The sequence below is a fragment of the Anastrepha obliqua genome, chromosome 3, assembly GCF_027943255.1.
Source record: "Anastrepha obliqua isolate idAnaObli1 chromosome 3, idAnaObli1_1.0, whole genome shotgun sequence".
NCBI lineage: Eukaryota > Metazoa > Arthropoda > Insecta > Diptera > Tephritidae > Anastrepha > Anastrepha obliqua.
The window spans coordinates 82,069,141-82,092,525 of NC_072894.1; the positions used below are offsets into that span (position 1 = coordinate 82,069,141).

At 35.4% G+C, this 23,385-nt stretch overlaps 6 protein-coding genes across 9 annotated transcripts; 3 read left to right on the top strand and 3 right to left on the bottom strand.

The window, feature by feature from the left end:
* The first annotated feature begins 422 nt into the window (after positions 1 to 422).
* On the top strand, positions 423 to 2,246 carry LOC129240633 (dehydrogenase/reductase SDR family member 4). 2 transcript variants are annotated; one of them, XM_054876559.1, is made up of 6 exons: positions 423 to 441; positions 906 to 977; positions 1,051 to 1,180; positions 1,300 to 1,702; positions 1,793 to 1,927; positions 1,979 to 2,246. In XM_054876559.1, the coding sequence occupies exons 2-6, from the start codon at positions 914 to 916 to the stop codon at positions 2,147 to 2,149; spliced, it is 903 nt and encodes a 300-aa protein (XP_054732534.1). In that variant the 5' UTR covers positions 423 to 441; positions 906 to 913; the 3' UTR covers positions 2,150 to 2,246. The 2 variants fall into 2 exon arrangements, with proteins under 2 accessions (XP_054732534.1, XP_054732533.1); XM_054876558.1 differs by lacking the exon at positions 423 to 441 and adding an exon at positions 502 to 566.
* Positions 2,247 to 3,319: 1,073 nt separating this feature from the next.
* Positions 3,320 to 9,002, top strand: LOC129240630 (pentatricopeptide repeat-containing protein 1, mitochondrial). Of its 3 annotated transcripts, none has more exons than XM_054876551.1 (5): positions 3,320 to 3,421; positions 6,117 to 7,453; positions 7,518 to 8,240; positions 8,304 to 8,478; positions 8,542 to 9,002. In XM_054876551.1, exons 2-5 carry the CDS (start codon positions 6,546 to 6,548, stop codon positions 8,848 to 8,850), a joined length of 2,115 nt encoding a protein of 704 aa, XP_054732526.1. In that variant the 5' UTR covers positions 3,320 to 3,421; positions 6,117 to 6,545; the 3' UTR covers positions 8,851 to 9,002. The 3 variants fall into 3 exon arrangements, with proteins under 3 accessions (XP_054732526.1, XP_054732525.1, XP_054732527.1); XM_054876550.1 differs by having other exon boundaries at positions 3,335 to 3,421; positions 6,132 to 7,453; XM_054876552.1 differs by having other exon boundaries at positions 3,340 to 3,421; positions 6,150 to 7,453.
* Positions 3,594 to 4,484, bottom strand: LOC129240634 (charged multivesicular body protein 2b-B). Its single transcript, XM_054876560.1, has one exon. The coding sequence runs from the start codon at positions 4,351 to 4,353 to the stop codon at positions 3,718 to 3,720; it is 636 nt and encodes a 211-aa protein (XP_054732535.1). The 5' UTR covers positions 4,354 to 4,484; the 3' UTR covers positions 3,594 to 3,717.
* A 461-nt stretch (positions 9,003 to 9,463) lies between the features above and the next one.
* On the bottom strand, positions 9,464 to 10,446 carry LOC129240635 (EKC/KEOPS complex subunit TP53RK). Its single transcript, XM_054876561.1, has one exon. It carries the CDS (start codon positions 10,395 to 10,397, stop codon positions 9,708 to 9,710), a length of 690 nt encoding a protein of 229 aa, XP_054732536.1. The 5' UTR covers positions 10,398 to 10,446; the 3' UTR covers positions 9,464 to 9,707.
* A 1,929-nt stretch (positions 10,447 to 12,375) lies between these two features.
* Positions 12,376 to 13,045, top strand: LOC129240637 (protein Asterix). Its single transcript, XM_054876563.1, has 3 exons — positions 12,376 to 12,595; positions 12,669 to 12,784; positions 12,846 to 13,045. Exons 1-3 carry the CDS (start codon positions 12,475 to 12,477, stop codon positions 12,939 to 12,941), a joined length of 333 nt encoding a protein of 110 aa, XP_054732538.1. The 5' UTR covers positions 12,376 to 12,474; the 3' UTR covers positions 12,942 to 13,045.
* LOC129240636 (ubiquitin thioesterase OTU1) lies at positions 13,030 to 14,639 on the bottom strand. The gene is made up of 2 exons (XM_054876562.1): positions 13,663 to 14,639; positions 13,030 to 13,600 (listed from the first exon to the last, which is right to left on the bottom strand). Exons 1-2 carry the CDS (start codon positions 14,470 to 14,472, stop codon positions 13,388 to 13,390), a joined length of 1,023 nt encoding a protein of 340 aa, XP_054732537.1. The 5' UTR covers positions 14,473 to 14,639; the 3' UTR covers positions 13,030 to 13,387.
* Between the last annotated feature and the right edge of the window lie 8,746 nt (positions 14,640 to 23,385).

Sequence of the window (23,385 nt, forward strand, 5' to 3'; positions counted from 1 at the left end):
ATTGGCTGCTAATAATAAACATTTGGAGGAAATCCGTATGCGACGTTTACTGAGGTTGCAAAAAATTATGGTAGCAACGCGCATGGGATATTCTATATTACATTTTATAATAAGTAATAAGAGGACAAAACATTTATGGACACACGCTTTTTTCTGTAAAATGAATCCCTAATTAATAATATTTTACAAAAATTTTATTAGAATTATGTTAACATACCTGTTTTCTTTGCCGGCATCCATTTCATTTAGTTTTTATTTTGATGTTTCTCCTTACATTCGTAATAATAATTATCGAACATTGAAACTCTGTCAATAGTTTCCCCTTATTCTTGCTCTTTATTTCGTTTGTTTATTTTTAAACGTGAAGCTTGAAATCTTTTATTTCACTGAAAACAACCAGCTGATTTTGACATTAAAAATCCAAAAAACAACAAAATATATGTAACTATTCACTTATGTATATACGGCTGCCACCAGTTTTATATTCTATCATTCTTAGGTGTTAACGAACACCTGTGTGATAATTTGTAATATTATAAATTACTGTACAGCGAATACAAGTAGTGGTAAGCTATGGCCACACGCTCATGCATTTGCTGTCCAGCAGCATAGATACTTCCAGCAGCTTATATGTGTGAGTGTCGGGTGCATGACGCTTGCCCGCGAAAAAATCTAAAATCTTCATTTTCATCACGCAAAAGCCGACAACAAGACATATGTGTGACACGAAACAAGTACGTGTGTCACCCGACAAGCAAACATATAAGCTGCTGGACAGCAAATGCATGAGTGTGTCGCCGTAGCTATAGTGAGTTTTCTCTTTGCCGGCTTTACTAATTCAATCGATTTTCCTCTTTATCTTTAAAAATCCGTTGTATCATATTGATTCCGGTTTCAATTAGTAGGGCAGATAATGCTATTTATTAGAAACCAACTAGCAATGAGAGCAAAAGCTTCTTTTGCTGTATGTACTGGAAGTAAGTTTCAGTATTCCAAAGTGCAAAGTTCATGTTGAATGATTATTGCTTGTTATTAAATTAATTTTCACAGCGGACAGATCTGAAGTTGTTTTTAATCACTGTCACAAACGTTTATCAAGTAGTAGTGTTCACAGGGCAGCAGGTAAAAATATGAAACGATTGGAAGGTAAAGTTGCGGTTGTAACTGCTTCCACAGAGGGGTAAGTAAACAACAGGTAAAAATTAATAAATACATTCGTACGTAAACACATATCACGCATATATATACGTAAACACACATATATGTATTTCAATTACACTTCATACTTCTATTTTTTAGCATTGGATTCTCGATTGCCAAACGTCTTGCAGAAGAAGGTGCGTCTGTGGTTATCAGCAGTCGTAAAGAGCGAAATGTTGATAGTGCCGTTGAGCGTTTACGTAAGTTAAATCTGAATGTTATTGGCCTAAAATGCCATGTCGGAGAATCACAAGATCGCAAACGGCTCTTCGAGGAAACAATTCGCAATTATGGGAAGCTAAATATTTTAGTTTCCAATGCTGCCACAAATCCATCAGTGGGTGGGGTATTGGAGTGTGATGAAGGTGTTTGGGATAAAATATTTGATGTAAATGTTAAGTCGTCTTATTTACTTGCGAAAGAGGCTTTACCGTACTTGCGAGAAGAGAAAGGTTCAAGTATAGTATTCGTGTCTTCCATCGCTGGCTATGATGCATTTGAGGTAAACATTTTATCTCTCTTAATAATATCAAGTTCTTAATTACATTTGAACTTTGTGCTTTGTTTCAATTAACAATTGATTATGATTCAGTTACTAGGTGCATATTCTGTTAGTAAGACGGCTTTGATTGGATTAACTAAAGCCGCGGCCAAAGATTTGGCACCTGTTGGTATACGAGTAAACTGTTTAGCACCTGGGATTATCAAAACTAAATTTTCGAAAGCGGTAATGTTAATTTTAAACAAAGTTTTATTTCACTTTAATTGTTTTCTTTAGCTTTATGAAAGCGAGGCGGCAAACGAAGCTGCACTTTCAAAAATACCTATGGGACGCCTAGGTTCACCAGAGGAAATGGCTGGTATTGTAACATTTCTAGTCTCTGATGATGCATCTTATATAACTGGCGAAACCATTGTCGCATCTGGAGGTATGTCAGGTCGACTGTAATTTAAATACGGAACTATGAACAGCGAGTCCTATTATAATTGGTATCTAATTTGAAAGTAAAAATATTACAATTCCTAATTGCTTAATATGTATGTAATTTGGTGTTTGATTTAACTTCTTAGATATATTCTATATAATATATTGACAACCTGGGTAACTGCTGCCCAAACCGTGAGATGCTCATTGAGTGCTAGTATTAATATATAAATACTAGAGGGTTATTACAAGTCAAATACTAGGGTAGTTATCTAGTTTACTGGTCTGGCCGGGTGCCAAAATTTATCAAAAATAGTCAATATGGGCTATTTTACTTGACCCTCTGTTGAGCATCCGAGTCTGACCGATTTTCGTCCAGTTCGAAGATCCTTTTTAAAAGGTTATATTCATAAATTGATAGTAAGCTTAATTTTAGGAAGCTACCTGGAAGCTCAAGTTGTTGTAGCAGCAAAAACCGTTAGCTACAATAGAAATATATTAAATTTACGTTCTAAGTCGAAAAGGTCTGGCCAGACCCTGGTGCTCAACGGAGGGTTAAACACAAACAAAAGAAACAATATTCACTTGTACACTTTATTGATTGAACATTTAACTTACTTTTCGTTTTATCTAGCAAAACGGTGCCTGTGCAAGGTTTTATACTTCATAATAAGTAAAAAACGTGTATTTTGATTGCATTTTCGTTTGTTTGTAAGGATATATTAAATATACTGTTGCCGTTAAATATACTGAAACTTTTAAAGAGAAGAACAATAAAGACTGGTATGCTAGTTTGCAGCGACACGTTTAAAATTTTATTAATTGCTTTGATATTGCAAAGCAGTTTGGGAAATAGCAATTTTAGTTTTTTTTTAATAAATACAATTTTTTTAGTGTTTGGGCATCTAATACCTGTATTTGCCGCCTGCGATGCATCTTTTTCTGTCAAAACTATCGAATAAATAAATCGGCTGTTCACTAATCCGCGTACAACCCTCTCACACTACAATTTTAATCAGTATTAATCGCACCGGCAATACCAATTAACGCAGCTGTCTGTCTAAGCTCTAATACACAATATATAAATGGTTTTTCGAAAAAAATGCCTAGATGTCACTAGTGAATGATTCCTAGATTGTACTTTTATAAGTCATCTTTGAAATTTGTCAAGTAGATGGATGTACAATTTTACACAACAGAATGCGTTACAATGATGGAACCTTATTACGAAAATGGCCGACCGAGGACAACATATTGCAAAATTCGTGATTCCAGAGATCTTTAATTGACTGTTTGGTGAGCTTTACCTGTAGACGTGGATATGGTTGATATTTAAATGATGTTATTTTTCATAAAAATAGTGAAACCTAAAAGAATCTAAATTTTTATATGTATATTTTCTTACAGAACAACGGCCCGTCTTTTGAAAGAACCTTTAGTTTTCGTTGAATGTTTTAGCACCCGAAAATGTGAGAAGTGCAAATTATGCATAAATAATTTATTTAATTTTTGACATTATTGTGAAGCGTATACCAGTGCGTTTATAAAAACTAATTTTTCTATTTCTATCACTATGATCGATAACCTACTATCTAACTGGAGCGTAATTTGGCCAACTGTGCCTCGATATCCTTTTCGTTGCGTGAACTCTTCTCCAGATCACCAGATCCTGCAGTAGGAATGCTTGCCATTTTCCCCGAGATTTCAATGCCAATTTCATCCAAAACCTTATTTACAATGGCGTCACTTTCTTCCTCATCACCCGACTCATTTAACATGTCATCCAGTGTATCATTTATCATTTCGTCCGTCATTTCCATGTGCATATTCGCTTTTTGGAAGTCACGAACATTTGCTGCGATACTTTCAGGACGCATCACCTTGTTCATGTCACCCATTGTTTTCGCCGTTGTGCCCATGGCATCTGCAAGTACTATGTTCGTTCCAATATTTTTATTCTGATAACCAATTGATGTAATTTTGCCTGTTGCAGCAAATGTTCGAGACTTTTGTTTGCGCACCTCCACAAGTTGTTTTGCCAATATACGACATACATCATTGTTACCTTGCGCCGCGGCCCGTTTGATTTCTTGCTGCAGTTTTCGTTCCTCTTCTTCCAATTTCCGTCGTTCTCGTTCTATATCGCGTGTAGCTTTCCGTAAGTTCTTGTCATTTTCCCTTTGTTGTTCTTTAACGGTAGGCTTCTTACCAAATAAGTTATTAAACATATTTTGCTAGTCCCACTAATAATTGAAAAATAATACAGGAGCCGTGAGTCACCAAAATATACCCAATTATGCGAACTGTAAAATCAACAATAAAAACAATTTGCATCAGAGTTGATTTAGATTGTACCGCACTTTCATTAAACTATTCCATATTTCCTAAGATATTCCATATGTCATATTTAAGGCACGTCTAAACGATTGGTATTGCTAATTAAATCGTTGAAACTGGTATAAAAACAAAAAGGTAGGCTTACACAATACAATGCTCTGAAAATTCGTATTAACTGTCGAAAAACGGGGATTATCCGTGGAAGCTAAACATACAGTTATAAAGACAATTATCTTTAAGCTATAACCGTTAGTGTCGTTTACAAGAAATTACTTGCTTTGGTTTCAAATTGCTTGGGCTTACATTTGAGTGAAGCGTAGATTAGACTTCTTTTTTTGCCAAGCGTTAACAAGTAGCAAAAATATGAAGCAGCTGGTATAATGTGTGCAAGTAAAGTGTTGGAAATAAAGTAAAGCAAGTGTGTTGCTATTAATTTGTGAGTTTTATTTAACAATCAATCACTAGGAACTCACAGGAATTATTGTAAGAAATTTATTTAAAAATTAAAGCATTGATACAAAAAAGTGCATATGGATTAAAAAATTTTAGTTTAACATTTTTCGGCTTTGGTTCGTGTTGTTACAAATACTACTGTACGGAAATATAAGTAAGAAAGTAAGCAATTACTTACTACTTACTTAAAGTAGCAATATTAGAGCTTTGTAATTTCGTCTTAATCTGAAGGCTGAATGTATGATATATATACATATACGGCAACAGCCAAAAGAATTTGGACAGCTGTTTCAGAGTAAGTTTCTAACAGTGCCGCAATATAGAAATATAACATATGCTTACATATTTGGAGTTTTATTAGTTGAGTGCTCCATACTCACAGGAATATATTAATTTAATATTTATTTACTGTACGAGAACAAGAATAAAGTCATCGAAATTTTCTATAGTATGAAAATGTCCGAGACTGAACTCTTATATAAGTCACTTGTGGCTGTTCTTGTGCGTCTTACTGTATGCGTTGCCACTATCGAGCCTTTACAAAACATAGTTGCCTACATATATGAGTACATACATATATACCGAGATGTTGGTACAAAATTCAAGATTATCCAAATAATGACAATTCCAAATAATAAGAAATTTTGCAATGTTAACTATTCTCGAGTGTTCGCCAGTGAATTGGAGATTAAGATTTTGAATTTTAGTTATCGTAAAAATTGGCATATTTGACGGCTTAGGTGCGTGAGTGGAGACGTTTAATAATTTTGTTTTATGAATAAAAGTACTTTGTTGTTTTTGTTGTGCTATGCAATACTTTTATGAATTTGTTACGTTTTTATCCAAATAAAATGCTTCATAATAATTTCCTAAGTTCGATCCCTGGATTGTTAAATAAAAATCACGAATTAATGGCAACAGAACTTCATTGCTGAATCACTTTATTGCTTTTCTTTTCGATTACACGTTCACAAGCTAAGCTTAGGCTGAGTACCTTTTGTGAATGCACGTTTGCTTATAGTTAGCCCTGCCATAAGTTCTGTTACAAGTTCGTTATAGATATGAAATTATAATGAAGCTAGTTTTTTTTACTGAAGCTACTATAGTTTTTTAATGAAGTTAGTTTTAACTAATCATGTAAATATTAACCAAAAAATCTTACATTTTCATTCAAAATGATCACCATTCGCTTATACACAAGCCTTCGAACGACTAGGCCATTTATCTATTGCAGCGCGCACGCTTTCCATGGATATTGTCGTCGCTGCTCGAACCAAACATTTACGAAGTAATAGGGCGAATCGATTTTTCAAAGCGGAAAATGTAAAAAAAGAAAGAAAAGAGCGAACAACTTCAAACGCTACCTCACCAACGTTTAGTGATTACGAATACACTGCCGACCGATTACGTGTTTTAAGTAATTGGTTCATGGAAACACTTTACTCGACCAATCGAGCAATTTGAATCGTATCAGTATATCACTATCATAATCGAGAATTTCGTCGATTTCTTTTAAAATATTCTTCTGGTCACTCCAATAAATGTGAAAAACAGCATGTAATTTGAAATAATTTTGATTTACGTAAATAAAATAATTTTACGTAAATAAGTATTCAAAAAGTTAAATAAAATGGCTATTCGCTTACTTCAATGTGGAACGTTACGTCAATTGTGGTGTTTAAGCAATTTGGCACGTACTTTTAGTGATCAATATCAACTTTCATTGCAAGTTAGTATTAACAATTTTACCAAAACCCACTGGTGTGGAGCGCGCTCTCTCCATATGAAAATTTACGACAAAGACGCCGATTTAGAAGAACAGCGACTCGTTAATAAAGAACAAAATGATCCTAAGCAATTCCGGAAGAGTTGTATTGATAATTTATCAAGCCAAGAGACAATTAAAAGTCTACCAGACAAGCCTGACAGTTATAACGATGCCGACGTTTTTGGCACCAATGCGTTGTCTGGGAATATTGAAGATCCAGATGATTTAGCAGAAGAAGAATATACAAAGAATCCACAGCGAAAACCCTTAAGGCCGATTGATTACTCACGTCTTATAAAATCCCATCTCAATGAGAAAAGGCTGAAAGATGCTATTGCGGTGCTTGAGGTTCAAATGCTTAAACAAGATCGTGCAAAGCCGGATTCTTATATATACAACTTACTAATAAGCGGTTGTGCAAAATCTGGTTATACACGGAAAGCATTTAATCTGTTCACTAAAATGCGTCAACGAGGATTAAATATAAAAGGTGGCACGTATACATCGCTTTTCAATGCCTGTGCAAATGCACCCTCTACGGCCTACGGCCTTGAGCAGGCAAATAGATTGCGAGAAATAATGATAGAAAAAGGCTATGAACCAAATGTAAAAAACTACAACGCCATGATTAAAGCCTATGGTAGGTGTGGTGATGTGAAGACCGCATACATGCTGGCTGATGAATTAATGGAAAAACAACTGCCGCTAAATGTCGATACGTTTAACTTCTTGTTGCAAGCCTGCGCAAGTGATTTTGAATTTGGATTTCGGTGAGGTTTTAAACTAATTACATATGTTTCACTTATAACCTCATAGTTGTTTTTTTTACTTCAGACATTGCCTTCTCACTTGGCACAAAATGATAAAGCACCGTTTAAAACCCGATTATTATACTTTCAATACCATATTGCGTTGTGTAAGAGATTGTGGCTTTGGTGATTTGAACACTATGGAAAAAGTGTTGCAGGTAATACTTACAGAGCGTATGGAAATGTTAACAGCCGACGATATTGTGGAAGAGCAAGTTCCATTATTAAATAAAGGGCAGCTATCAAACCTTTCCCACATGGAAAAGAAGTCTCAAGCTATAGAAATTAAAAACAATACAATGGAATTGGAAATGCCGAATTTGTTGGCACCACAGCCTCATCTAGGCAGTCTTGTTTCTTTAGCAGAAGTTACTTGTCCTCATGAACGTTTCTTGCTACTTGGCGGTCTTACGGGCTTCCTGAATCTTATGAAAGTAAATCAAGTTACTCCTGATATAGAAACTTTCACAACTTTGCTAGAGGTTATACCACCAACATATGCAGCGGAAAAGCAATTGTTATCATTTGTGCGAAAAATAGGACTTAAAGCTGATGTCGATTTTTTCAATATTCTTATAAAAAAACGTTCCATGCGCTTCGACTATGAAGGTGCTAAAGAAGTGATGTCAATGATACGTACAGCCGGACTGCAGCCAGATATTGTTACCTATGGTGTATTAGCGTTAGGCTGCCAAACAGTAGAGGAAGCTAGGGAATTGCTACAGCAGATGCGAGAAAACGGAATACGGTCAGATAACATGTGTATAGCTAATACATTTTGTTTTTAATAATTATAACTACAAAATTACAGAATGAACATGCAAATTTTGGGTGCAATGCTACGTCAGGGAGCAGAACACAGGAACTTTCCTTACATCATTGAAATTTTACAAATCAGCTTAGAGGAAAATATTAAGCCCAATGAAATTTTTCTTACACACCTGCATAAATTTTATGATCGTTGTGCGCGTTCAATTGATGCAAGAGTAAGTTAATGAAAAAAAAATATTGGTTGTTTCGAAAAATATGTAGCTTTTATTTTGTTTTAGCACCCTTCAACTAAATCAAAGTCTTTTAAATTTGGACACGCGAAATTCTGTGATAAGTTGCGTCTTTACTATGAAGAACAAGGAATCGGTGGTCTTAAGTTAGAGGATGCAATTAAAAAAATTCGGGAACACCCCTACAAGTATTTTAAGGAAGAAGATATTGAGGGCGTTGAATCACTAAAAAATAACAACATATCTAAGAAACAAAAAGTTCGCAAGTACATCAAAAAAATTAAAATTGAAAACTTACGCAGTGACATTCAGGGTAGGGAAAACAATGAAGGAAAACCAGAAAACAGATTAGAGTAATCCCCAGTCCCCTGAGCTTTATAATATAATTTAATTAGCATGTAAGCTTGATTCTAAATTTAATGCGTTAAGTTGTGTAGCAGAAAGAAGCCGTAAACAGTGTAATACATACTATAATAAAACTGGAGGACCGTCGTGTCTGTACAATGAAAAAAAAAAATATTGTGGAAAATGGTAAATATCGCCGGGCCGGATTTAGCTGACAAAACAACACTACTAGTCAATGAATAGTTGGTATTTTACACCGTTTTCATTATATGTGGCGTTTCAACACGAGATTAAAATATTATATATATTGAGAAGGGAAGTTATAAGGATACATCAAGTAACACTCCTCTCGAACTTCAGACAAAAGGGAACATAAAGCGATATAATTGTAGATAAGTTTCCAACATTTAGTTGTACTCGAAGGAGCCTACGATAAAGTAGAATTGATGTGCTTTCATGGACCAAACGGAGGCTGCTTATCTGCAGAGCTTTATACTTGTGGCAATTAATAGGATTGATTTCACCAAAATCGGTTCAAAAAAAAAAAATAATAATAAATCTTAATTTTATTTCCTACGTGGTTGAAGACTGACTGGTAGCTACAATTCAATGAAATATTCTTCGGTTAATTTCTCTATCATTTCAATTCAGATTTATTACATATGCTTACAAAATGAGACAATTTTTGCACATACTCGTACATAGAATGCAAAATCTTTGAAACCACAATCTTTCTTGCCAGATTCATTTTTTATATGATCTAGGAATGACTTTAATTACAAAAATCAAACCCGAGCCATTACACAACCAATAATTTCAACTGTAGTAACACACGCTGGGTAGGTCTAATATTATTTATATTAAACGAGTTACCCAATCATGGTACGTTTTCGTCCACGAGCTCGTACCTCTTCAAATTTTGCCACCACGATATTCTCATCGTCCCCACATTTTTTACGGTATGCTTCCAGAATATGTTCAAATAAGTACGGCTGCTCACTATGAGTACTGAGAAGTGCTCTTTCAAGAACATACAAATCAACACCTTTATCTTCAGCACCTTGATTGTAATGGCTTAGTCCAAAATCAATAAATACAACTTCATGCTTATTAAAATCATGCTGTTCCTCCTTGGGATTAATAAGGATATTGGAAGTTGTAAGATCTCCATGAATTATGTTGTTTGCGTGTAGCTGCCCAATAATGGCCCCTATTTCTGCACAAAGCTTTTTTAGAAGTTGTTCAGTGGTTTCTGGCAATTGTTCAACGACAACGCGTTGAATATATTCTTTGGCGGTAATAGCGTGTTTAAAATATTCCATATAAATTTTACGTTCATTTAAATCTGTGTGTAGAATTCTTGGGGCCAATATTCCTGCATTCCTGCATCGAGTTACAGCTTTGGTTTCCGCTTTAATCCGTTGCCGTGTAATTTGAGAATCCAAGGCTACATGTCGGTAGCGTTTAACGAAACGTTCTTTTACTAAACATTTTTCTCCTTTAAATTCATCAATGTAAAGGCGTCCTTCCGCACCTTGTTTCAAAACTTCTAAAGACATTTTAAGAAAAAATATAAATGCATATAAATTTAAACATTCGGAGTCAGCTGTTCCTCTATGAAAAAAAAGAGTTGCCATCCCTTTAAATACTGGTTAATTTGATGAAGCAAACAAGATGATTTGTTAGTACATAACATTTCGGTCGTCGTTCACAGATCGACTGTATAACAAGAAAAATAGAGTGTCAAGAAGTCAGTTCTAATTTTTCCCTTGTCAAAATCGCTTTTCTCATCACTGAATCTTGCTTTGTTAAAAATAGGGTAACTAACTGCAATATATATTCAAAATTTTCCTGGGACACACGGAAATATTTTCTTAGTCGTCCAGTTCTTTATGAAGAAAAATTGCGTCCAGCAGGTTTAATTGGTGTATTTTCCCTGTGTTCGTTCCATATTTTACTCCAACTTCCCTTTGCATTTTGCTTTAAAGAAAAAACAAGAAAAATAGCCAAACATGATTTTCATTTATTTTATTGCGAACTCTTTTAATGGCTACTGTAATAGTTTACTCACAGTATCACAATTTTGTAAATACTATCAACAAACATTTAGTTCACGATCCGTAAAAAAGGATCGCGGTCCAAATATCACAATATACTAAGGGTGCAGGGATGATAGAATACAAGATTGCGTCTTCTGGATTCGTTTTGGAGCTGTATATTAATTTGTGCTTTCACAATTTAACACGTGGCACTTCGTTTTCATTCGTTTGTGTTGTTTAAATCTCATAAGTCACAAACAATTCACTGTATTTTCCCAAACATGTAATTTCTCCTGTTGTTGTAGAAACATTGCAATTTCTCCTGTTGTTGTAACAGCATACACATTCCTCGTGCATATACGATAAGTCCGGGTCGTTCCGGTTACGTAGAACCGACTGTCATGGGAACGTGTAATTTCTCCTCTTTTTGTTTGCTTTGTATTGGGAAGGGACCGACGTAGGTCTTGTCAAAATCGTGAAAAATAAAGTAACTGTTTTGAGAAGACGCCACCTCTAGTACTCAATTCGCCTTGGGGAATCATTATTAAAATTTGTGTGTAATCGAACGCAACATTTACTGTAGTTAATTGTGAACTAGGTTTAGGTTTAAAGCTAGATATACACGAGGCAACCGTTGAAGCAACGTGTTGCAGCAACGGTTGCCTTTGTTTAAGAAACACGTTGCGGCCGTTGCTTCAATCTCAGTATTGTGTATAACTGTGGTGCAGGAAAGGTACAAGCGGAAGATACGTAAAATTAATTTTTTTAAATAATCGACGAAATACGTAAAATCTTCTCTTATTATAACAGACGAACTTTTGTACGAAAATAAGGAGAAGAGATGCAACAAAAGAAGAGAAAGAAAATTTGGTCCAAAAATTGAAAAAAAAAAATCGAATTTTCGAACGAGAGGCTGCTGAAAGAACTGAAGGAAAATGAGCCAGCGGACTATAAAAATTACATGAGGATAGACGAAGCTCTGTTTAGAAAATTGTTGGACTTCGTAAAGGCCAAAATAACGAAACAAGATACCATAATGAGAGAGGCAATATCAGCAGAAATTAGACTGGCAATAACTTTGCGGTATCTTGCAACAGGAAACTCTTTTGCGGACTTGAAATTTTTATCAATTTTATTGTATTCATATTTTAATTGTTCGTATGCTTTTTTTCTAAAATTTTTGTTTTTATATTTTTCACTACTTATATCCCACAGCTCTCTCAAATTTTTATATTCGTTAATAAAATTAACATAATTTTCATTATTTTCAATTGCCATATTTTCCTTTTTCACTTTATTTTACTCCGCACGAACCTTCTTCTTCGCTTGTTTTCAACGAACTGAACGAGTAAAAGCAGTAAACAATGATACACACGAAGCAACGGTTGCAGCAACACGAAAATCATTTGGCAACACAGCTACACACGAGGCAACGGTTGCTTCAACATGGCCGTGTTGCTGCAACGGTTTGCTGGTGTGTATTTAGCTTTAGGTTTAATTTTTGACATTTACATTCTTCACTGTGAAACATTATCATTGGTCGGGGTTATTATATTATTTTTTATAACATCTCAGGCACTTAAAAAGTTATATAGATATGAACTCTTCTGTGGATCCACGTCGCAAGGATAAGGTGATCCGCTATAAACCACCGCACAACCAAGGGCAGGCGGGTGGATCCAGCGAGGACCTTATGCCAGATTATATGAATATTTTGGGTAAGTAGTGTACGTAGTAGGGGTTAAACTTCTAGGCAACTTCAATGAAAATATTGCTTTCTTTTAATTTAAGGGATGATTTTCTCAATGTGTGGATTGATGATGAAGCTTAAATGGTGTGCATGGTTCGCGCTATATTGCTCTTGCATAAGCTTTGCAAGTTCTAGAGTCAGCGATGACGCAAAACAGGTAATAAGTTTTAATACTAAAAGTATAAAAGATGTGATCGTTGTATCTCTTTACTACGCAGGTACTCTCATCATTTATGTTATCTGTGAGTGCAGTAGTCATGTCATATTTGCAAAATCCTGCACCAATGACTCCTCCATGGGCTCCATCTGCGTAGAATTCGTACCTTTTGTCAATTCGCTGAAATAAAATTATTCCACAAAATTACATGCAAACATTACTTATTTGCAATAAAAATAGTATAATGTTATTGATTTTATATTTAAGCTCTTTGCAAATACTAAAAATTCTGGTATTAAGCAAACTAACTATATTTACTTCAAGATATTTTAAATATTTCGCAGGTTTATACTTGATCAACAAATTAAATGAAATTTTTAATAACGGGTTTCCTTTGAAAGTGTGTAATGCGGCGAAGCGTGGCTTCTAACTCAGCAGGGATGAATATTAGTATTAAGGAAATTGTATAGTGCCATGTGTTTGCTTCTTATCCACTATCCGCGAGCTTTGTTTGGTTTCGTGCCTCACGTCTTAGGAAGTGAGTACATAGTAGGCAAACACGAAGAAAGCAAAGAAATAGAGGGAGCTGAAAATAACCGCGTATTAAATTTCACCAAAGTTAGTATGCCCAGTTGATTTGGCATGTTGCTGTGCCTGCACTTGACCGACCAACATAACGTCACATTGTAGGCATCTTAGCGAGAATTTGTCAACGTTTGTGAATTGTCTTGAAGATTTAGCTTCGTTAGCTAACTGTTCCGCTTGGCGGTATACCACCATTTCTTCAATTGGAAATATAGTAGCTGGTGCACCGCCCTAAAATTAAAATATATATTGATGAGCTGCTGTTTTCGACTATTAATCAATTTATTACTTACGCCAACAGTTTCCATATATAGTGGATCGTAATGTATGCCATCGAAGAGTAGGAAGACCCGTAAACCATAATTTTTATCCTCACCGAAGCGATTTATAATGGCATTTTGAATATCAACAACATCAATCTCAATGCCGTAGTAATTAGAGAGTATTGCGACTTCAATTGCACCACCCCACGAATCTGGTTTTTGTATCCAGGCGCAATATTCAGCATTTGATTTTCCCAATACAGCGTCGTTATATTCTTGAGGGTCAGCTGCTACCTCTTGAGCTATGATATGTCGCATCATTTCACTACCCTCATTGTCGATTTTGCCATTTAGAACAAAACGTATGCTGGTGAAAAGGCATGAGTTATCTGCTGGTACAACCTTCTTGAGTAAAATGCCATTGAAATTTCCGCTGGAACCACTAGGCAATTCGATCGGTACTTGAGGGCCGTTTGCACCTTCTGTGGCAGTAGCTTCTGCAACGACTTGTCTCAGCTGCTCCTCTTCTTCTTCGGCCTGCAATCTGCGCGCAAGTGCTTCGTCGTCCTCTAAGGAGTAGGGTGCTACAGTGGCTGGCCTTTCTTCGACAATCAGCGTCTCGCCACTGCTAATGCCTATTGTTGAAATGCAACAAGCATTTTGCGATAGATCTAATGGCCGTGGCGGGTAACCAGCAAGTATATTGAGCTGCGGTTCCTTCACTTCAGTTAGTTGTGAGACTTTTGATTTTAATTCACCAATTGTTGTTTTAGCTGTCAAGTCCTTCACAATAAATTGGCCTTTATTTGATTTTATCTTGACGCTAAATGTGCCTGTCATTTTTCGTCGAGTATTTAGAATTTGAGAATGTTTTTCAGCTAAAGTATACTATTTAGCAATGAGGTAATTTTGTTGTAGTTGGAAAAATAAAGGAAATGTACTGGATTTTGCTGATTTCCCTTTTTGCCATTGGACATTTGTCCATAACCACTAGTGTTGCCAATTTTATTTATAAAAATTGATAGATAGTCAACAAACGAAGACAATTAATGGGTATTGCCAACTAAGGGCTATTCGTTGCATCATATATATCCGAACTATAAGTATCCGGTAGCGATTTGTCACATATTCGGTTCAAAACAATTCATATTCAAGATAACTTGCGTTAGAAAAATATAGTATACATTGATTGGAAAAGTAGGCAAACTATTTTTTTTTTTTTTATATTCTTATATAATATTACAAAAAGATGGAATGAGAGTGATATTGAAGGGCCAATGCCCCCAAGCTCATATAGAAGAAATACACAAATAATGACATATACGATTAGTTGACAATTGATTACATGGATTTTGCAAGATCTGTTGGTGTTAGACGGTTAAGCCGACTTTGGGTAGATTTTTCTTTAGTTGGTAGTCTTCTCATCATAGGATTTGTGTGCGTTAATAATCTATTTATTTATGTGTCTTCTGCTAGCGCTTTGTATTGTTTCATCAATAGTATCGATATCAAGGTCGCGATGACTATCTGCGTTAGGTATGTACCAAGGTGCTTTAGTTAAGGTCCTAAGTATTTTAGACTGGACTCGTTGAAGTATACTTAGATTACTTTTTGCAGCAGTGCCCCAAATCCAAATTCCATATTTCCAGATCGGAGCAATTATCGTTCGATAAATAAGTACTTTATTTTGCAATGATAGATTGGACTGAGGTCCAAGTAGCCAGTACAATTTCTTAAAACGATTTTTAACTTCATTTCGCTTTTTCTTTATATGCTCCTGCCAGTTTAATTTCGAGTCGATCGTAATACCCAGGTATTTCGCTTTGGTGTCAATATGCACGCCAGAATAACCAACGCTAACTGGTTCAATGGTTGTCCTTCGGTTTGTGTAGTTTACTTGTATTGTTTTGTCAGCGTTAATTTCGATGTTCCATTTTTTGACGTGATAACGTCTTATAATTCGATTTAACAGGCTGCACGCGCGAAAAAATGTGCCGTTACCTTGCTCATTAGTGTTACCTTGCTCATTTGTCGTTACCTTGCCGTTACCTTGAATGAACTGCAAGCGAAAGCGCGGAACGAACAAAGCAAACGAACGGCAACGTTCGACATCTTGCTCTCTCCTACTTAAGTGAGCGTATATATGTATGTATATGCGCATATGTACATATATAAATTCACGTATTTGTACTTGCATATGCCTTCTTATTGATTATTATTAATTTGATTTACTTGAAGAATTTAAAATAAAACCAAGTTTGTTAATAATACCTGTTGTTTTAATGTTATTATTATTCATTTTTTTATTATATATGAAGGAAAAAATGTATGGTAATATTTACCATATACCTTATAAGATATGTTGTATACTAATATATGTATATAAACATGCATATACATATACAATTTCACGCAATTTTCAAAAAGAACAAATCTATATGTAAAGATGCATACAAGTCATATGGACATATCAAATATACGAATTTATCTGGCTCTGTCCTACTTGAGTGAACATATATATGTATGTATATGTATGTATATGCGCATTTGTATATAAATTTACATACTTGTATTTGCATATGCCTCCTTCCTGTGTGCATGGTAATGAACCATTTCTCTGTTGAGAATAGGACGATGATAGAAAAAGTAGGAAATGAAAGGGAGTGTTTCGAGTGTAAAGTGTCTTGAAAAAGGCAAATCGATGATGGTGTCTCTTAGTGTTGTTGACTTCTTAACGTCTGATGCACCATCGAAATTGAAAATATCTTTCATGAATTTGATAAATGTTTCGTCATTTTTCACGTTTGTGTAAATGTAACTTGACCTATTCCATTGCAATTCCATTTACCTCCTCCTCTATATCCATACAAAATATCTATCAAACAAATAAAATTAAAATTTTGTTTTGAAAATTGCAACCATTCCATCAATATTTTCTAATGACGTTGTCACCTTAAACTATCGTCAGTAAACCGACTTTACAGACAACCTCTTTTTAACCAGTTTAATGTCACATTTAATTCGTTTTGTAAATTTTGTTGTGCGACTTTTGAATCTTTATGAGATACCATGAGGACTGTGTCAGCCGCAAATGTTGCAATCATGCTGTTTTCTGACTTCGGTTCCGGTAGATCAGCCGTGTACAATAGATACAATGTCGGTCCTAAAACACTGCGTTGGGGAATGCCTGCGTTCATAGGTTGAATGTCTGAGCATGCGTCGTTATATTTAACTTAGAATTTCCTGTCTTGGATGTAACTCTTAAGCATAAGGTAAAAGTCATTAGGTAGTTGTGTTTTTAATTTATGGAGTAACCCAGGGTGCCACACTTTGTCAAAAGCTTTAGCTACGTCGAGGTATATGGACATGCACACTTTTTTTATACAGGTCATCATTAATTTTGTTAACTACTCTATGAATCTGTTGGATTGTTGAATGGCTTTTCCTAAATCCAAATTGGTGTTGGGGTATCAGATTCATGCTTGTTATAATAGGATTTATCTGGTCAAATAATATTTTTCCGAAATTTTTTGATATTGTCGGTAGTAGGCTGATTGGTCGATATGATGTCGCTAGTGTAGCGTTTTTGTTAGGTTTCGGGATCGCTATAACTTCAGCTACTTTCCAGGTACTAGGGAAATATTTGAGACTTATAGCAGCGTTGAAAATATTTCTTAGATAAATTATTGCCTTGTCAGGCATATGCTTCATAATTATTCCCGAAATTTGATCGTATACAGACGATTTATTGTTCTTTAGAGTTTTTATTAATTGTTTTATCTCCGTAAGCGTGATTTTTTTAATTTGCTTTTTATTCTCGTTTGCTGCATAAGTGAGATTTATGTCGTTATTATTATTTTCAAAAGTATCTTTAAAATGTTGAGCTAAGACCGTTGCTTTTTCTGAAGTGGTTCGGGCCCATTTCCCTTTAGTTGTTTTTATTGGTGGTAAATGTATTGTGGCGCCCACCACTTTTTTCGTCGCCTTCCAAAGTGTGTAGTTTGAGGATTTCGTTGCGTCAATATTTTTGAGATAATTGCTAAGTTTTTTGTCTTTTTCCTTTTGAAGTAGGTCTCTTATATCTTTTCCCAATTTGTTTAGCTTTTTCTTGTCGTCTGGAAATCTTGTTGTCTGCCATTTCTTCCTTAGCTTTCTTTTTTGTTTAGTTTCTTTTTTAACGTATCAGGTATGTAGTCATTCTTTACTTTAGTTGGTGAAGAGGGTGTAGATTTACTAACTGCCTTAATAGTTTTGTCGTTAAAAAAAGCTATAGCTATAGCTGTTTCAATTTCATCGCCTGTTTTCAAAGATACTTTTGTGTCTAAATATGATTCCAAAAGCTCAGTAAACGCATTCCAGTCTGTGCGATGATTGTAAAGTGGTGGATTTAAGTTTTGTTGCGGTGGTTGTTGGGTTCTTAGTATAATTGGCGAGTGATCAGAAGAGAGCTCAAGACAAGATTCAATTGTCAGTATGTTTGGATTAATTGATTTCATGATAAAAAAGTCAAGTAAGTCAGGTACTTTCTTAATGTCAGAGGGCCAGTAAGTGGGTTCTCCGGCACTTATATAATTACAATTACGCGCTCTGATGGCGTCAAGTAATGCTTTTCCTTTCGTGTTTGTTAATCTTGAACCCCACATCATATTTTTTGCGTTATAATCTCCTCCGGCAACAAATCGACTTCCAAGTGTTTCAAGGTAGTTAGCGTATTGTGTTGTTTTGTTGTTGTGTTTCGGAGGGCAGTAAGCAACTGATATGGTAAGCTGGCCTAGAGTGTCATTTATTTGTATCGTCGTTGCTTGCAGATGGTCCATTTGATATTCTTCCATTTTGTTAAACATAATATTTTGTCTCAGTATAATAGCTGTTCCGCCGTGTGCTCTGTTGTCAGGGTGATTGGTGCATATTATTTTGTAGCCGAGAATACTAACGTAGCTTTTGTCATTAAAATGAGTTTCTGACACCAATAGTATGTCAATGTTGTATTGGTCAATAAAAGTTTTAGTTTCAAGAATATGCTGATTTAGTCCGTTTGCATTCCCTAAGGCTATTGCCATTTTACTTTGCTTGTCCATCGAATTTGGTGACCAGTAGTGTGATTATATTCATGATGTTAGTCATTTGATTGATGAGCAAAATATAACGATTTATTTAATGAAACATGACGGAGATGCCTGGTTGGGGCTCCTGAGCAACCTTTATAACTACCAACACACTGGAAATAAAAGTGGGTATGAGTGGTATAATGCCGCACGCTTTGAAAAAGAGGATGTAAAGAAAGGTTCATTGTTTCTAAGTAATTTGTTGTTAAAGTGGTTCAATTAAGCGAATTGTTGGTGCTGCACACACCTAAAAAGAACGAAGTTAAATGGCAGGGTGTTTGTAAATTCGTACCTTTTTCTTGTAGAACTTTTGGTCGCGTAGGCGGCACGTTTCAAAAAATAGTTCCCATCAGTCGGACTTTGGCTCATCCACAGTATTTTTATGTAGAACTTCCGAGGCATCTGGACACATACATATGTAATATTATTGTCAGTTCTAATGAGTTGTTATTCTTGTTAAAATTCGGAAAGTGATAATAATGATAAATGTAATTATGTTTAATTTTCATTGAAATATGTAATAATTTGAATCTAAAGAACAATATAATAAGAACGGGTTAAAACACATACATATGCATCGCCCCCTTGTAGCACACGCATGCAAAGCGCTGAAGCTTAGTTTGCGTTGCCCGCACTGTCGAGAGAGCAGCTCTTATATTCATACATCACGGGGGTGCTATTATCATAAAAATCTAGGAGCATTGGACCCAGAATGAGTGGTTATCCTGGTCTGCGTGTATTCTACATGTTAGCAGCGGCTGATTAAAACTTGCGCGGCCTACGGGTCATCAGGATTGACACCAGTAAGATTCTGATTATGGCATACTGGTTCGGAAGCAGAATGCAATCGGGCTGCAGCAGTGAATCCATATAATCTAAGTAAGCGGAGTTTGCTGCTTCTCCGACCGATTAAAATCTGGTCTCACAGAGCGCTCAAAGCGCGTAGTCTGCTTAATAGATAACATAGACTTGACGGTTGTCTCCAGACTTCACGCATGATTAGCTTAGCAGCAATATTGAGGTGACTCAAAAATCCCTGTGGACTGCATATTGACATGATATTGTAGAGCAGGCAACGGCAAACCTCTGAATTTGAATTATTTTTTCATTTGATATGTATGTATGTATGTGTAGGCTGGTAAACCACAAAAGCAAGAAGCAGAGCAGTGACTCAGCAAATTAATAGGTGAAGAGCCGCAGCTGAAGCCCGCAATTGTGTAAAACGTTTGACAATCTGACAATACACCCTCAGAATTAGTTAATGTCAAATAAAATTTTATTATTATTAATAGTCATGCACATGAATTTGCGCTAATACTAATATATAATATGTACATGCATACAAACATTGCTAGGGTAGGTTTGATATCAATATTTTGTGTATCAAAATTCGTGATATTTTTGGAGGAAATAGTTGTACGAATGTGCGAACGTCAAAAGTTCACGGTTTGGTGAAAATTTTCCACAAACTAGTTCTGTCGAGGATAGAAAAAAGGACTGGCAGAACAAAACCTGAACGTTCTGTTTAGAATATTGCTGCTGTAGTGCAAAGTGTTGCTGAATAACCTTCAACATCGATGTCTCGACGATTTCAACAATTAGGCATTCATGAATCGACTGTTAGGCGGATTTTACCTGTAGATGTGTTCATGTGGACATTTAAATTATGCCATTTTTCACATGCAATTGTTAAGAGACATATTTTGAAAAAAAGAGTGAATCCTGAAAGAATAATGGATATGTATACCAAATGAACCAAAGCATTCCATATACTTTACGTACGGCATTAACTATGTAAATGTTCCATGTGAAAGTCCGATTAAATATAACATCAAGGTTTTTTTGCAGAGTCAACATAATCAATTGCAGAGTTATTAAGGTTACTTTGCAGAAAGCGTCCAGTTCAAAATATGATAGGTTTTATAAATGACCATAATCCGGGATTTACTTGGGCTGCGGACTTGAGGACCGTTATTGTTAGCCCACAAATTGACAACACTTAGATTTTTATTTTATCAGCCGAAATAGCAATATTTTTACAGTTTTGCTTATAAAACAAAAACTATTAAGCTAAACTCTCAAGGCAAAAACATAAGAAACATAACAAAATAACGTTTATAAATATTTAAAATAGTTTTGGCTGATTACGGTTATCGGTTTTGCTTAACATCTCAGAATTTCATATGATATAATTAAAACAAAAAAATTACTGATACAAATACTTGGACGATACTTCTTATTTCTCACAATCTATCAGAAAAATACTATGAGACGCCAAATAATAACATTTTTTTCATTTCGATGCACTGTATAATAATGAAAAAATAAAAAGGACAGAAGCGGCCTTTATTCTTTTTATTGCATGCACACACTTTTGATTTCCGTTTTTGATTGTGAAATATTTATACCTAGTCTGGCTCTCGTTGAAATGACTTTCGCAACAATATATGTACATACAATATTGTCGGCAATGTTATCTTACCCGTCTCTTCACATCTTTGTATGAGGAGACTAATTACCGTTATATGAGCTATTGTTAAGGTTGAAGTTTTCGATGCTGTCTCAAAGGCCGATTTGCTTGCCGAATTACATTGGAAGTATGCTAAAGAGTGTGCAACGAAAGTGAAATCAAGACTGCAAGTTACTAGCTCGGTCAAACATATTTGTTTCTCTTTTTTTTTACATAGCCAATTGATTGTAGTAGACACATGTCGACATGTACTTCATAATGTTGGGAATAATAAACAAAAATTTAGGTGCAGTATTTAGTTACCTAAACTACACCAGTTTGTTACCGAATATGAGTATTTATATGCATAAATATAATATATAGGTATGTATACTAACTAATACCCGGCTTACTTTGCTACGCTCCCCGCAAGGGAGCTAAGGTCGCCGTAGGCCAAATAATACTTGGAGAAGATCGATGTTGCGCGACGCAGGGGATGGCGTAAAAACAACAGCTCTGAATCGTGTACGACCGAAGAGTGTTGTCGAGCCCTATGCTCCCGAGCCGAGTGAACAAGAAAAAAAAGAAGAAAAAGTTAAACAAAAAATGATTTTTATTGAGTTTTTATCTTTATGCAAGTGGATAAATACTTTTGGTCTTCCCATTTGGGACATAAATGAGCAATTTATTTGAAGAATCAAGTCTGGAGTAAGATATATATGTATGAGAAACATGGATATTCCAAAGTCAATCCAACAACACTTAAATATTATTATTGGGCTCTATTGCGCGACTGATAATAGATGTCGCAATAACCATCGCATTCGTTTTCGTTTTCTGTCGTGGAATTCGATGTTCTTGGCATTAAATTTGAATCCTTAAACTTTTCCCCTTAGGTTTGGCGCAATCTGATTTTTGCCTACGATCTTATCGATTTCGCAGAAATTAAGTTCGCCAATGGAAAACGCCTAATTAAAACCTACAGTTTTTTCTTATACGTTTGCGCAGGCATTGTTAGAAAAGCGTGATAAGGAGAAACATTTTAGTACTAATCTTAAAAAAGCACCTGTTCAAATTGGATGATATTCTATTCATTAGTTCGTGAGTTATTGTGCTAAGAGTGAAGTTATTTCTGTTATTTTCAAAACATGTCGTGCTTTAATTTTACATGGCTTTCTTGATGAGGAAAAATACCGTTCAAGCGAAGCAATGGCTTGAAAAGTGTTATGGCACTCCGCTCCATCAGAAACAACAATAAAACGATGGTCTGCTGACTTCAAATGTGGTCGTGGATGCATAACGGTCGTCCAAATGAGTCGGCAACTCCATAAAAACCACAAAATCGTTTTGAATCATCGAAAAGTGAAGTTGCATGAGTTAACTGACATCGTAAAGATATCAAAAGCAAGTATTTATATTGCGTCAGCACTTGACTAAGAACAGAGCTTTCAAAGTGGGTGCCGCGTGGGCTCACTCTTGACCAAAAAAAAAAAAACTACATGAATTGAACTTCGAATTGCTCCCAAATCCACTGCATTCGCCAGATTTGGCTCATAGCGACTACTGTTCGCAGACCTAAAAAGAATGCTCGGCGGAAAGAGAAATTTCGCTCGAATGAAGAGGTTATCGGTATTGAAATGTTAGAGCGACGCCGGAATGATTGTGTTGTTCTTGTTGAAAATTACGTTGATGAATAAAACTCATTTTGAACAAAAAACAAATTGTTTTCTTTGTTAGTCCTGGGACTTCTCAGCCTGTGTGTTAATTATATATACAAGGTGAAGTCAAAAATAAACAAAACTGGCGTCATAAAAATGTTTTTCATGCCATATTTTTAATGAGTTATATAGTGCGTTGGAAGTTACATCCCTTGCTGACTTCCAGTGAAAGCTTGGTGACATTCTGTTCAGTGGAAGCCAAGTTATTGCGCCTAAAGTGTCAGTATATTTGTGTCATCGGTACAAAAATGAGTTTCGAACAAAGAGCTAATATCAAATTTTGTTTTGAAATCGGTAAAACGTTTACTGAAACTGCCAGATCTAATGAGTGGTTTACACGTTTCCTGGCTGTGAGGACATAAATGAAATGAACATACGGGCCGCCAAAAATCATTAACGATCGAACACTCCATCGAAATTTTCGTAAATTTATCAAAAATTAACCGAAATCATCGTTGAAATTCGCATTTTATCGATTATA

What these genes read in the sequence shown, in the direction of transcription:
- LOC129240634 (XM_054876560.1), bottom strand. Translation starts at nt 4,353, where the DNA reads ATGTTTAATAACTTATTTGGTAAGAAGCCTACCGTTAAAGAACAACAA.
- LOC129240637 (XM_054876563.1), top strand. Translation starts at nt 12,475, where the DNA reads ATGAACTCTTCTGTGGATCCACGTCGCAAGGATAAGGTGATCCGCTAT. An exon ending in AGATTATATGAATATTTTGG is followed by an intron (nt 12,596 to 12,668) that starts GTAAGTAGTGTA and finishes TTTTAATTTAAG; the next exon opens with GGATGATTTTCTCAATGTGT. An exon ending in TCAGCGATGACGCAAAACAG is followed by an intron (nt 12,785 to 12,845) that starts GTAATAAGTTTT and finishes TTTACTACGCAG; the next exon opens with GTACTCTCATCATTTATGTT.
- LOC129240630 (XM_054876551.1), top strand. Translation starts at nt 6,546, where the DNA reads ATGGCTATTCGCTTACTTCAATGTGGAACGTTACGTCAATTGTGGTGT. An exon ending in GATTTTGAATTTGGATTTCG is followed by an intron (nt 7,454 to 7,517) that starts GTGAGGTTTTAA and finishes TTTTTACTTCAG; the next exon opens with ACATTGCCTTCTCACTTGGC. An exon ending in CGCGTTCAATTGATGCAAGA is followed by an intron (nt 8,479 to 8,541) that starts GTAAGTTAATGA and finishes ATTTTGTTTTAG; the next exon opens with CACCCTTCAACTAAATCAAA.
- LOC129240635 (XM_054876561.1), bottom strand. Translation starts at nt 10,397, where the DNA reads ATGTCTTTAGAAGTTTTGAAACAAGGTGCGGAAGGACGCCTTTACATT.
- LOC129240633 (XM_054876559.1), top strand. Translation starts at nt 914, where the DNA reads ATGCTATTTATTAGAAACCAACTAGCAATGAGAGCAAAAGCTTCTTTT. An exon ending in GTAACTGCTTCCACAGAGGG is followed by an intron (nt 1,181 to 1,299) that starts GTAAGTAAACAA and finishes TCTATTTTTTAG; the next exon opens with CATTGGATTCTCGATTGCCA. An exon ending in AAACTAAATTTTCGAAAGCG is followed by an intron (nt 1,928 to 1,978) that starts GTAATGTTAATT and finishes TGTTTTCTTTAG; the next exon opens with CTTTATGAAAGCGAGGCGGC.
- LOC129240636 (XM_054876562.1), bottom strand. Translation starts at nt 14,472, where the DNA reads ATGACAGGCACATTTAGCGTCAAGATAAAATCAAATAAAGGCCAATTT. An exon ending in TATATATGGAAACTGTTGGC is followed by an intron (nt 13,601 to 13,662) that starts GTAAGTAATAAA and finishes TTTTAATTTTAG; the next exon opens with GGCGGTGCACCAGCTACTAT.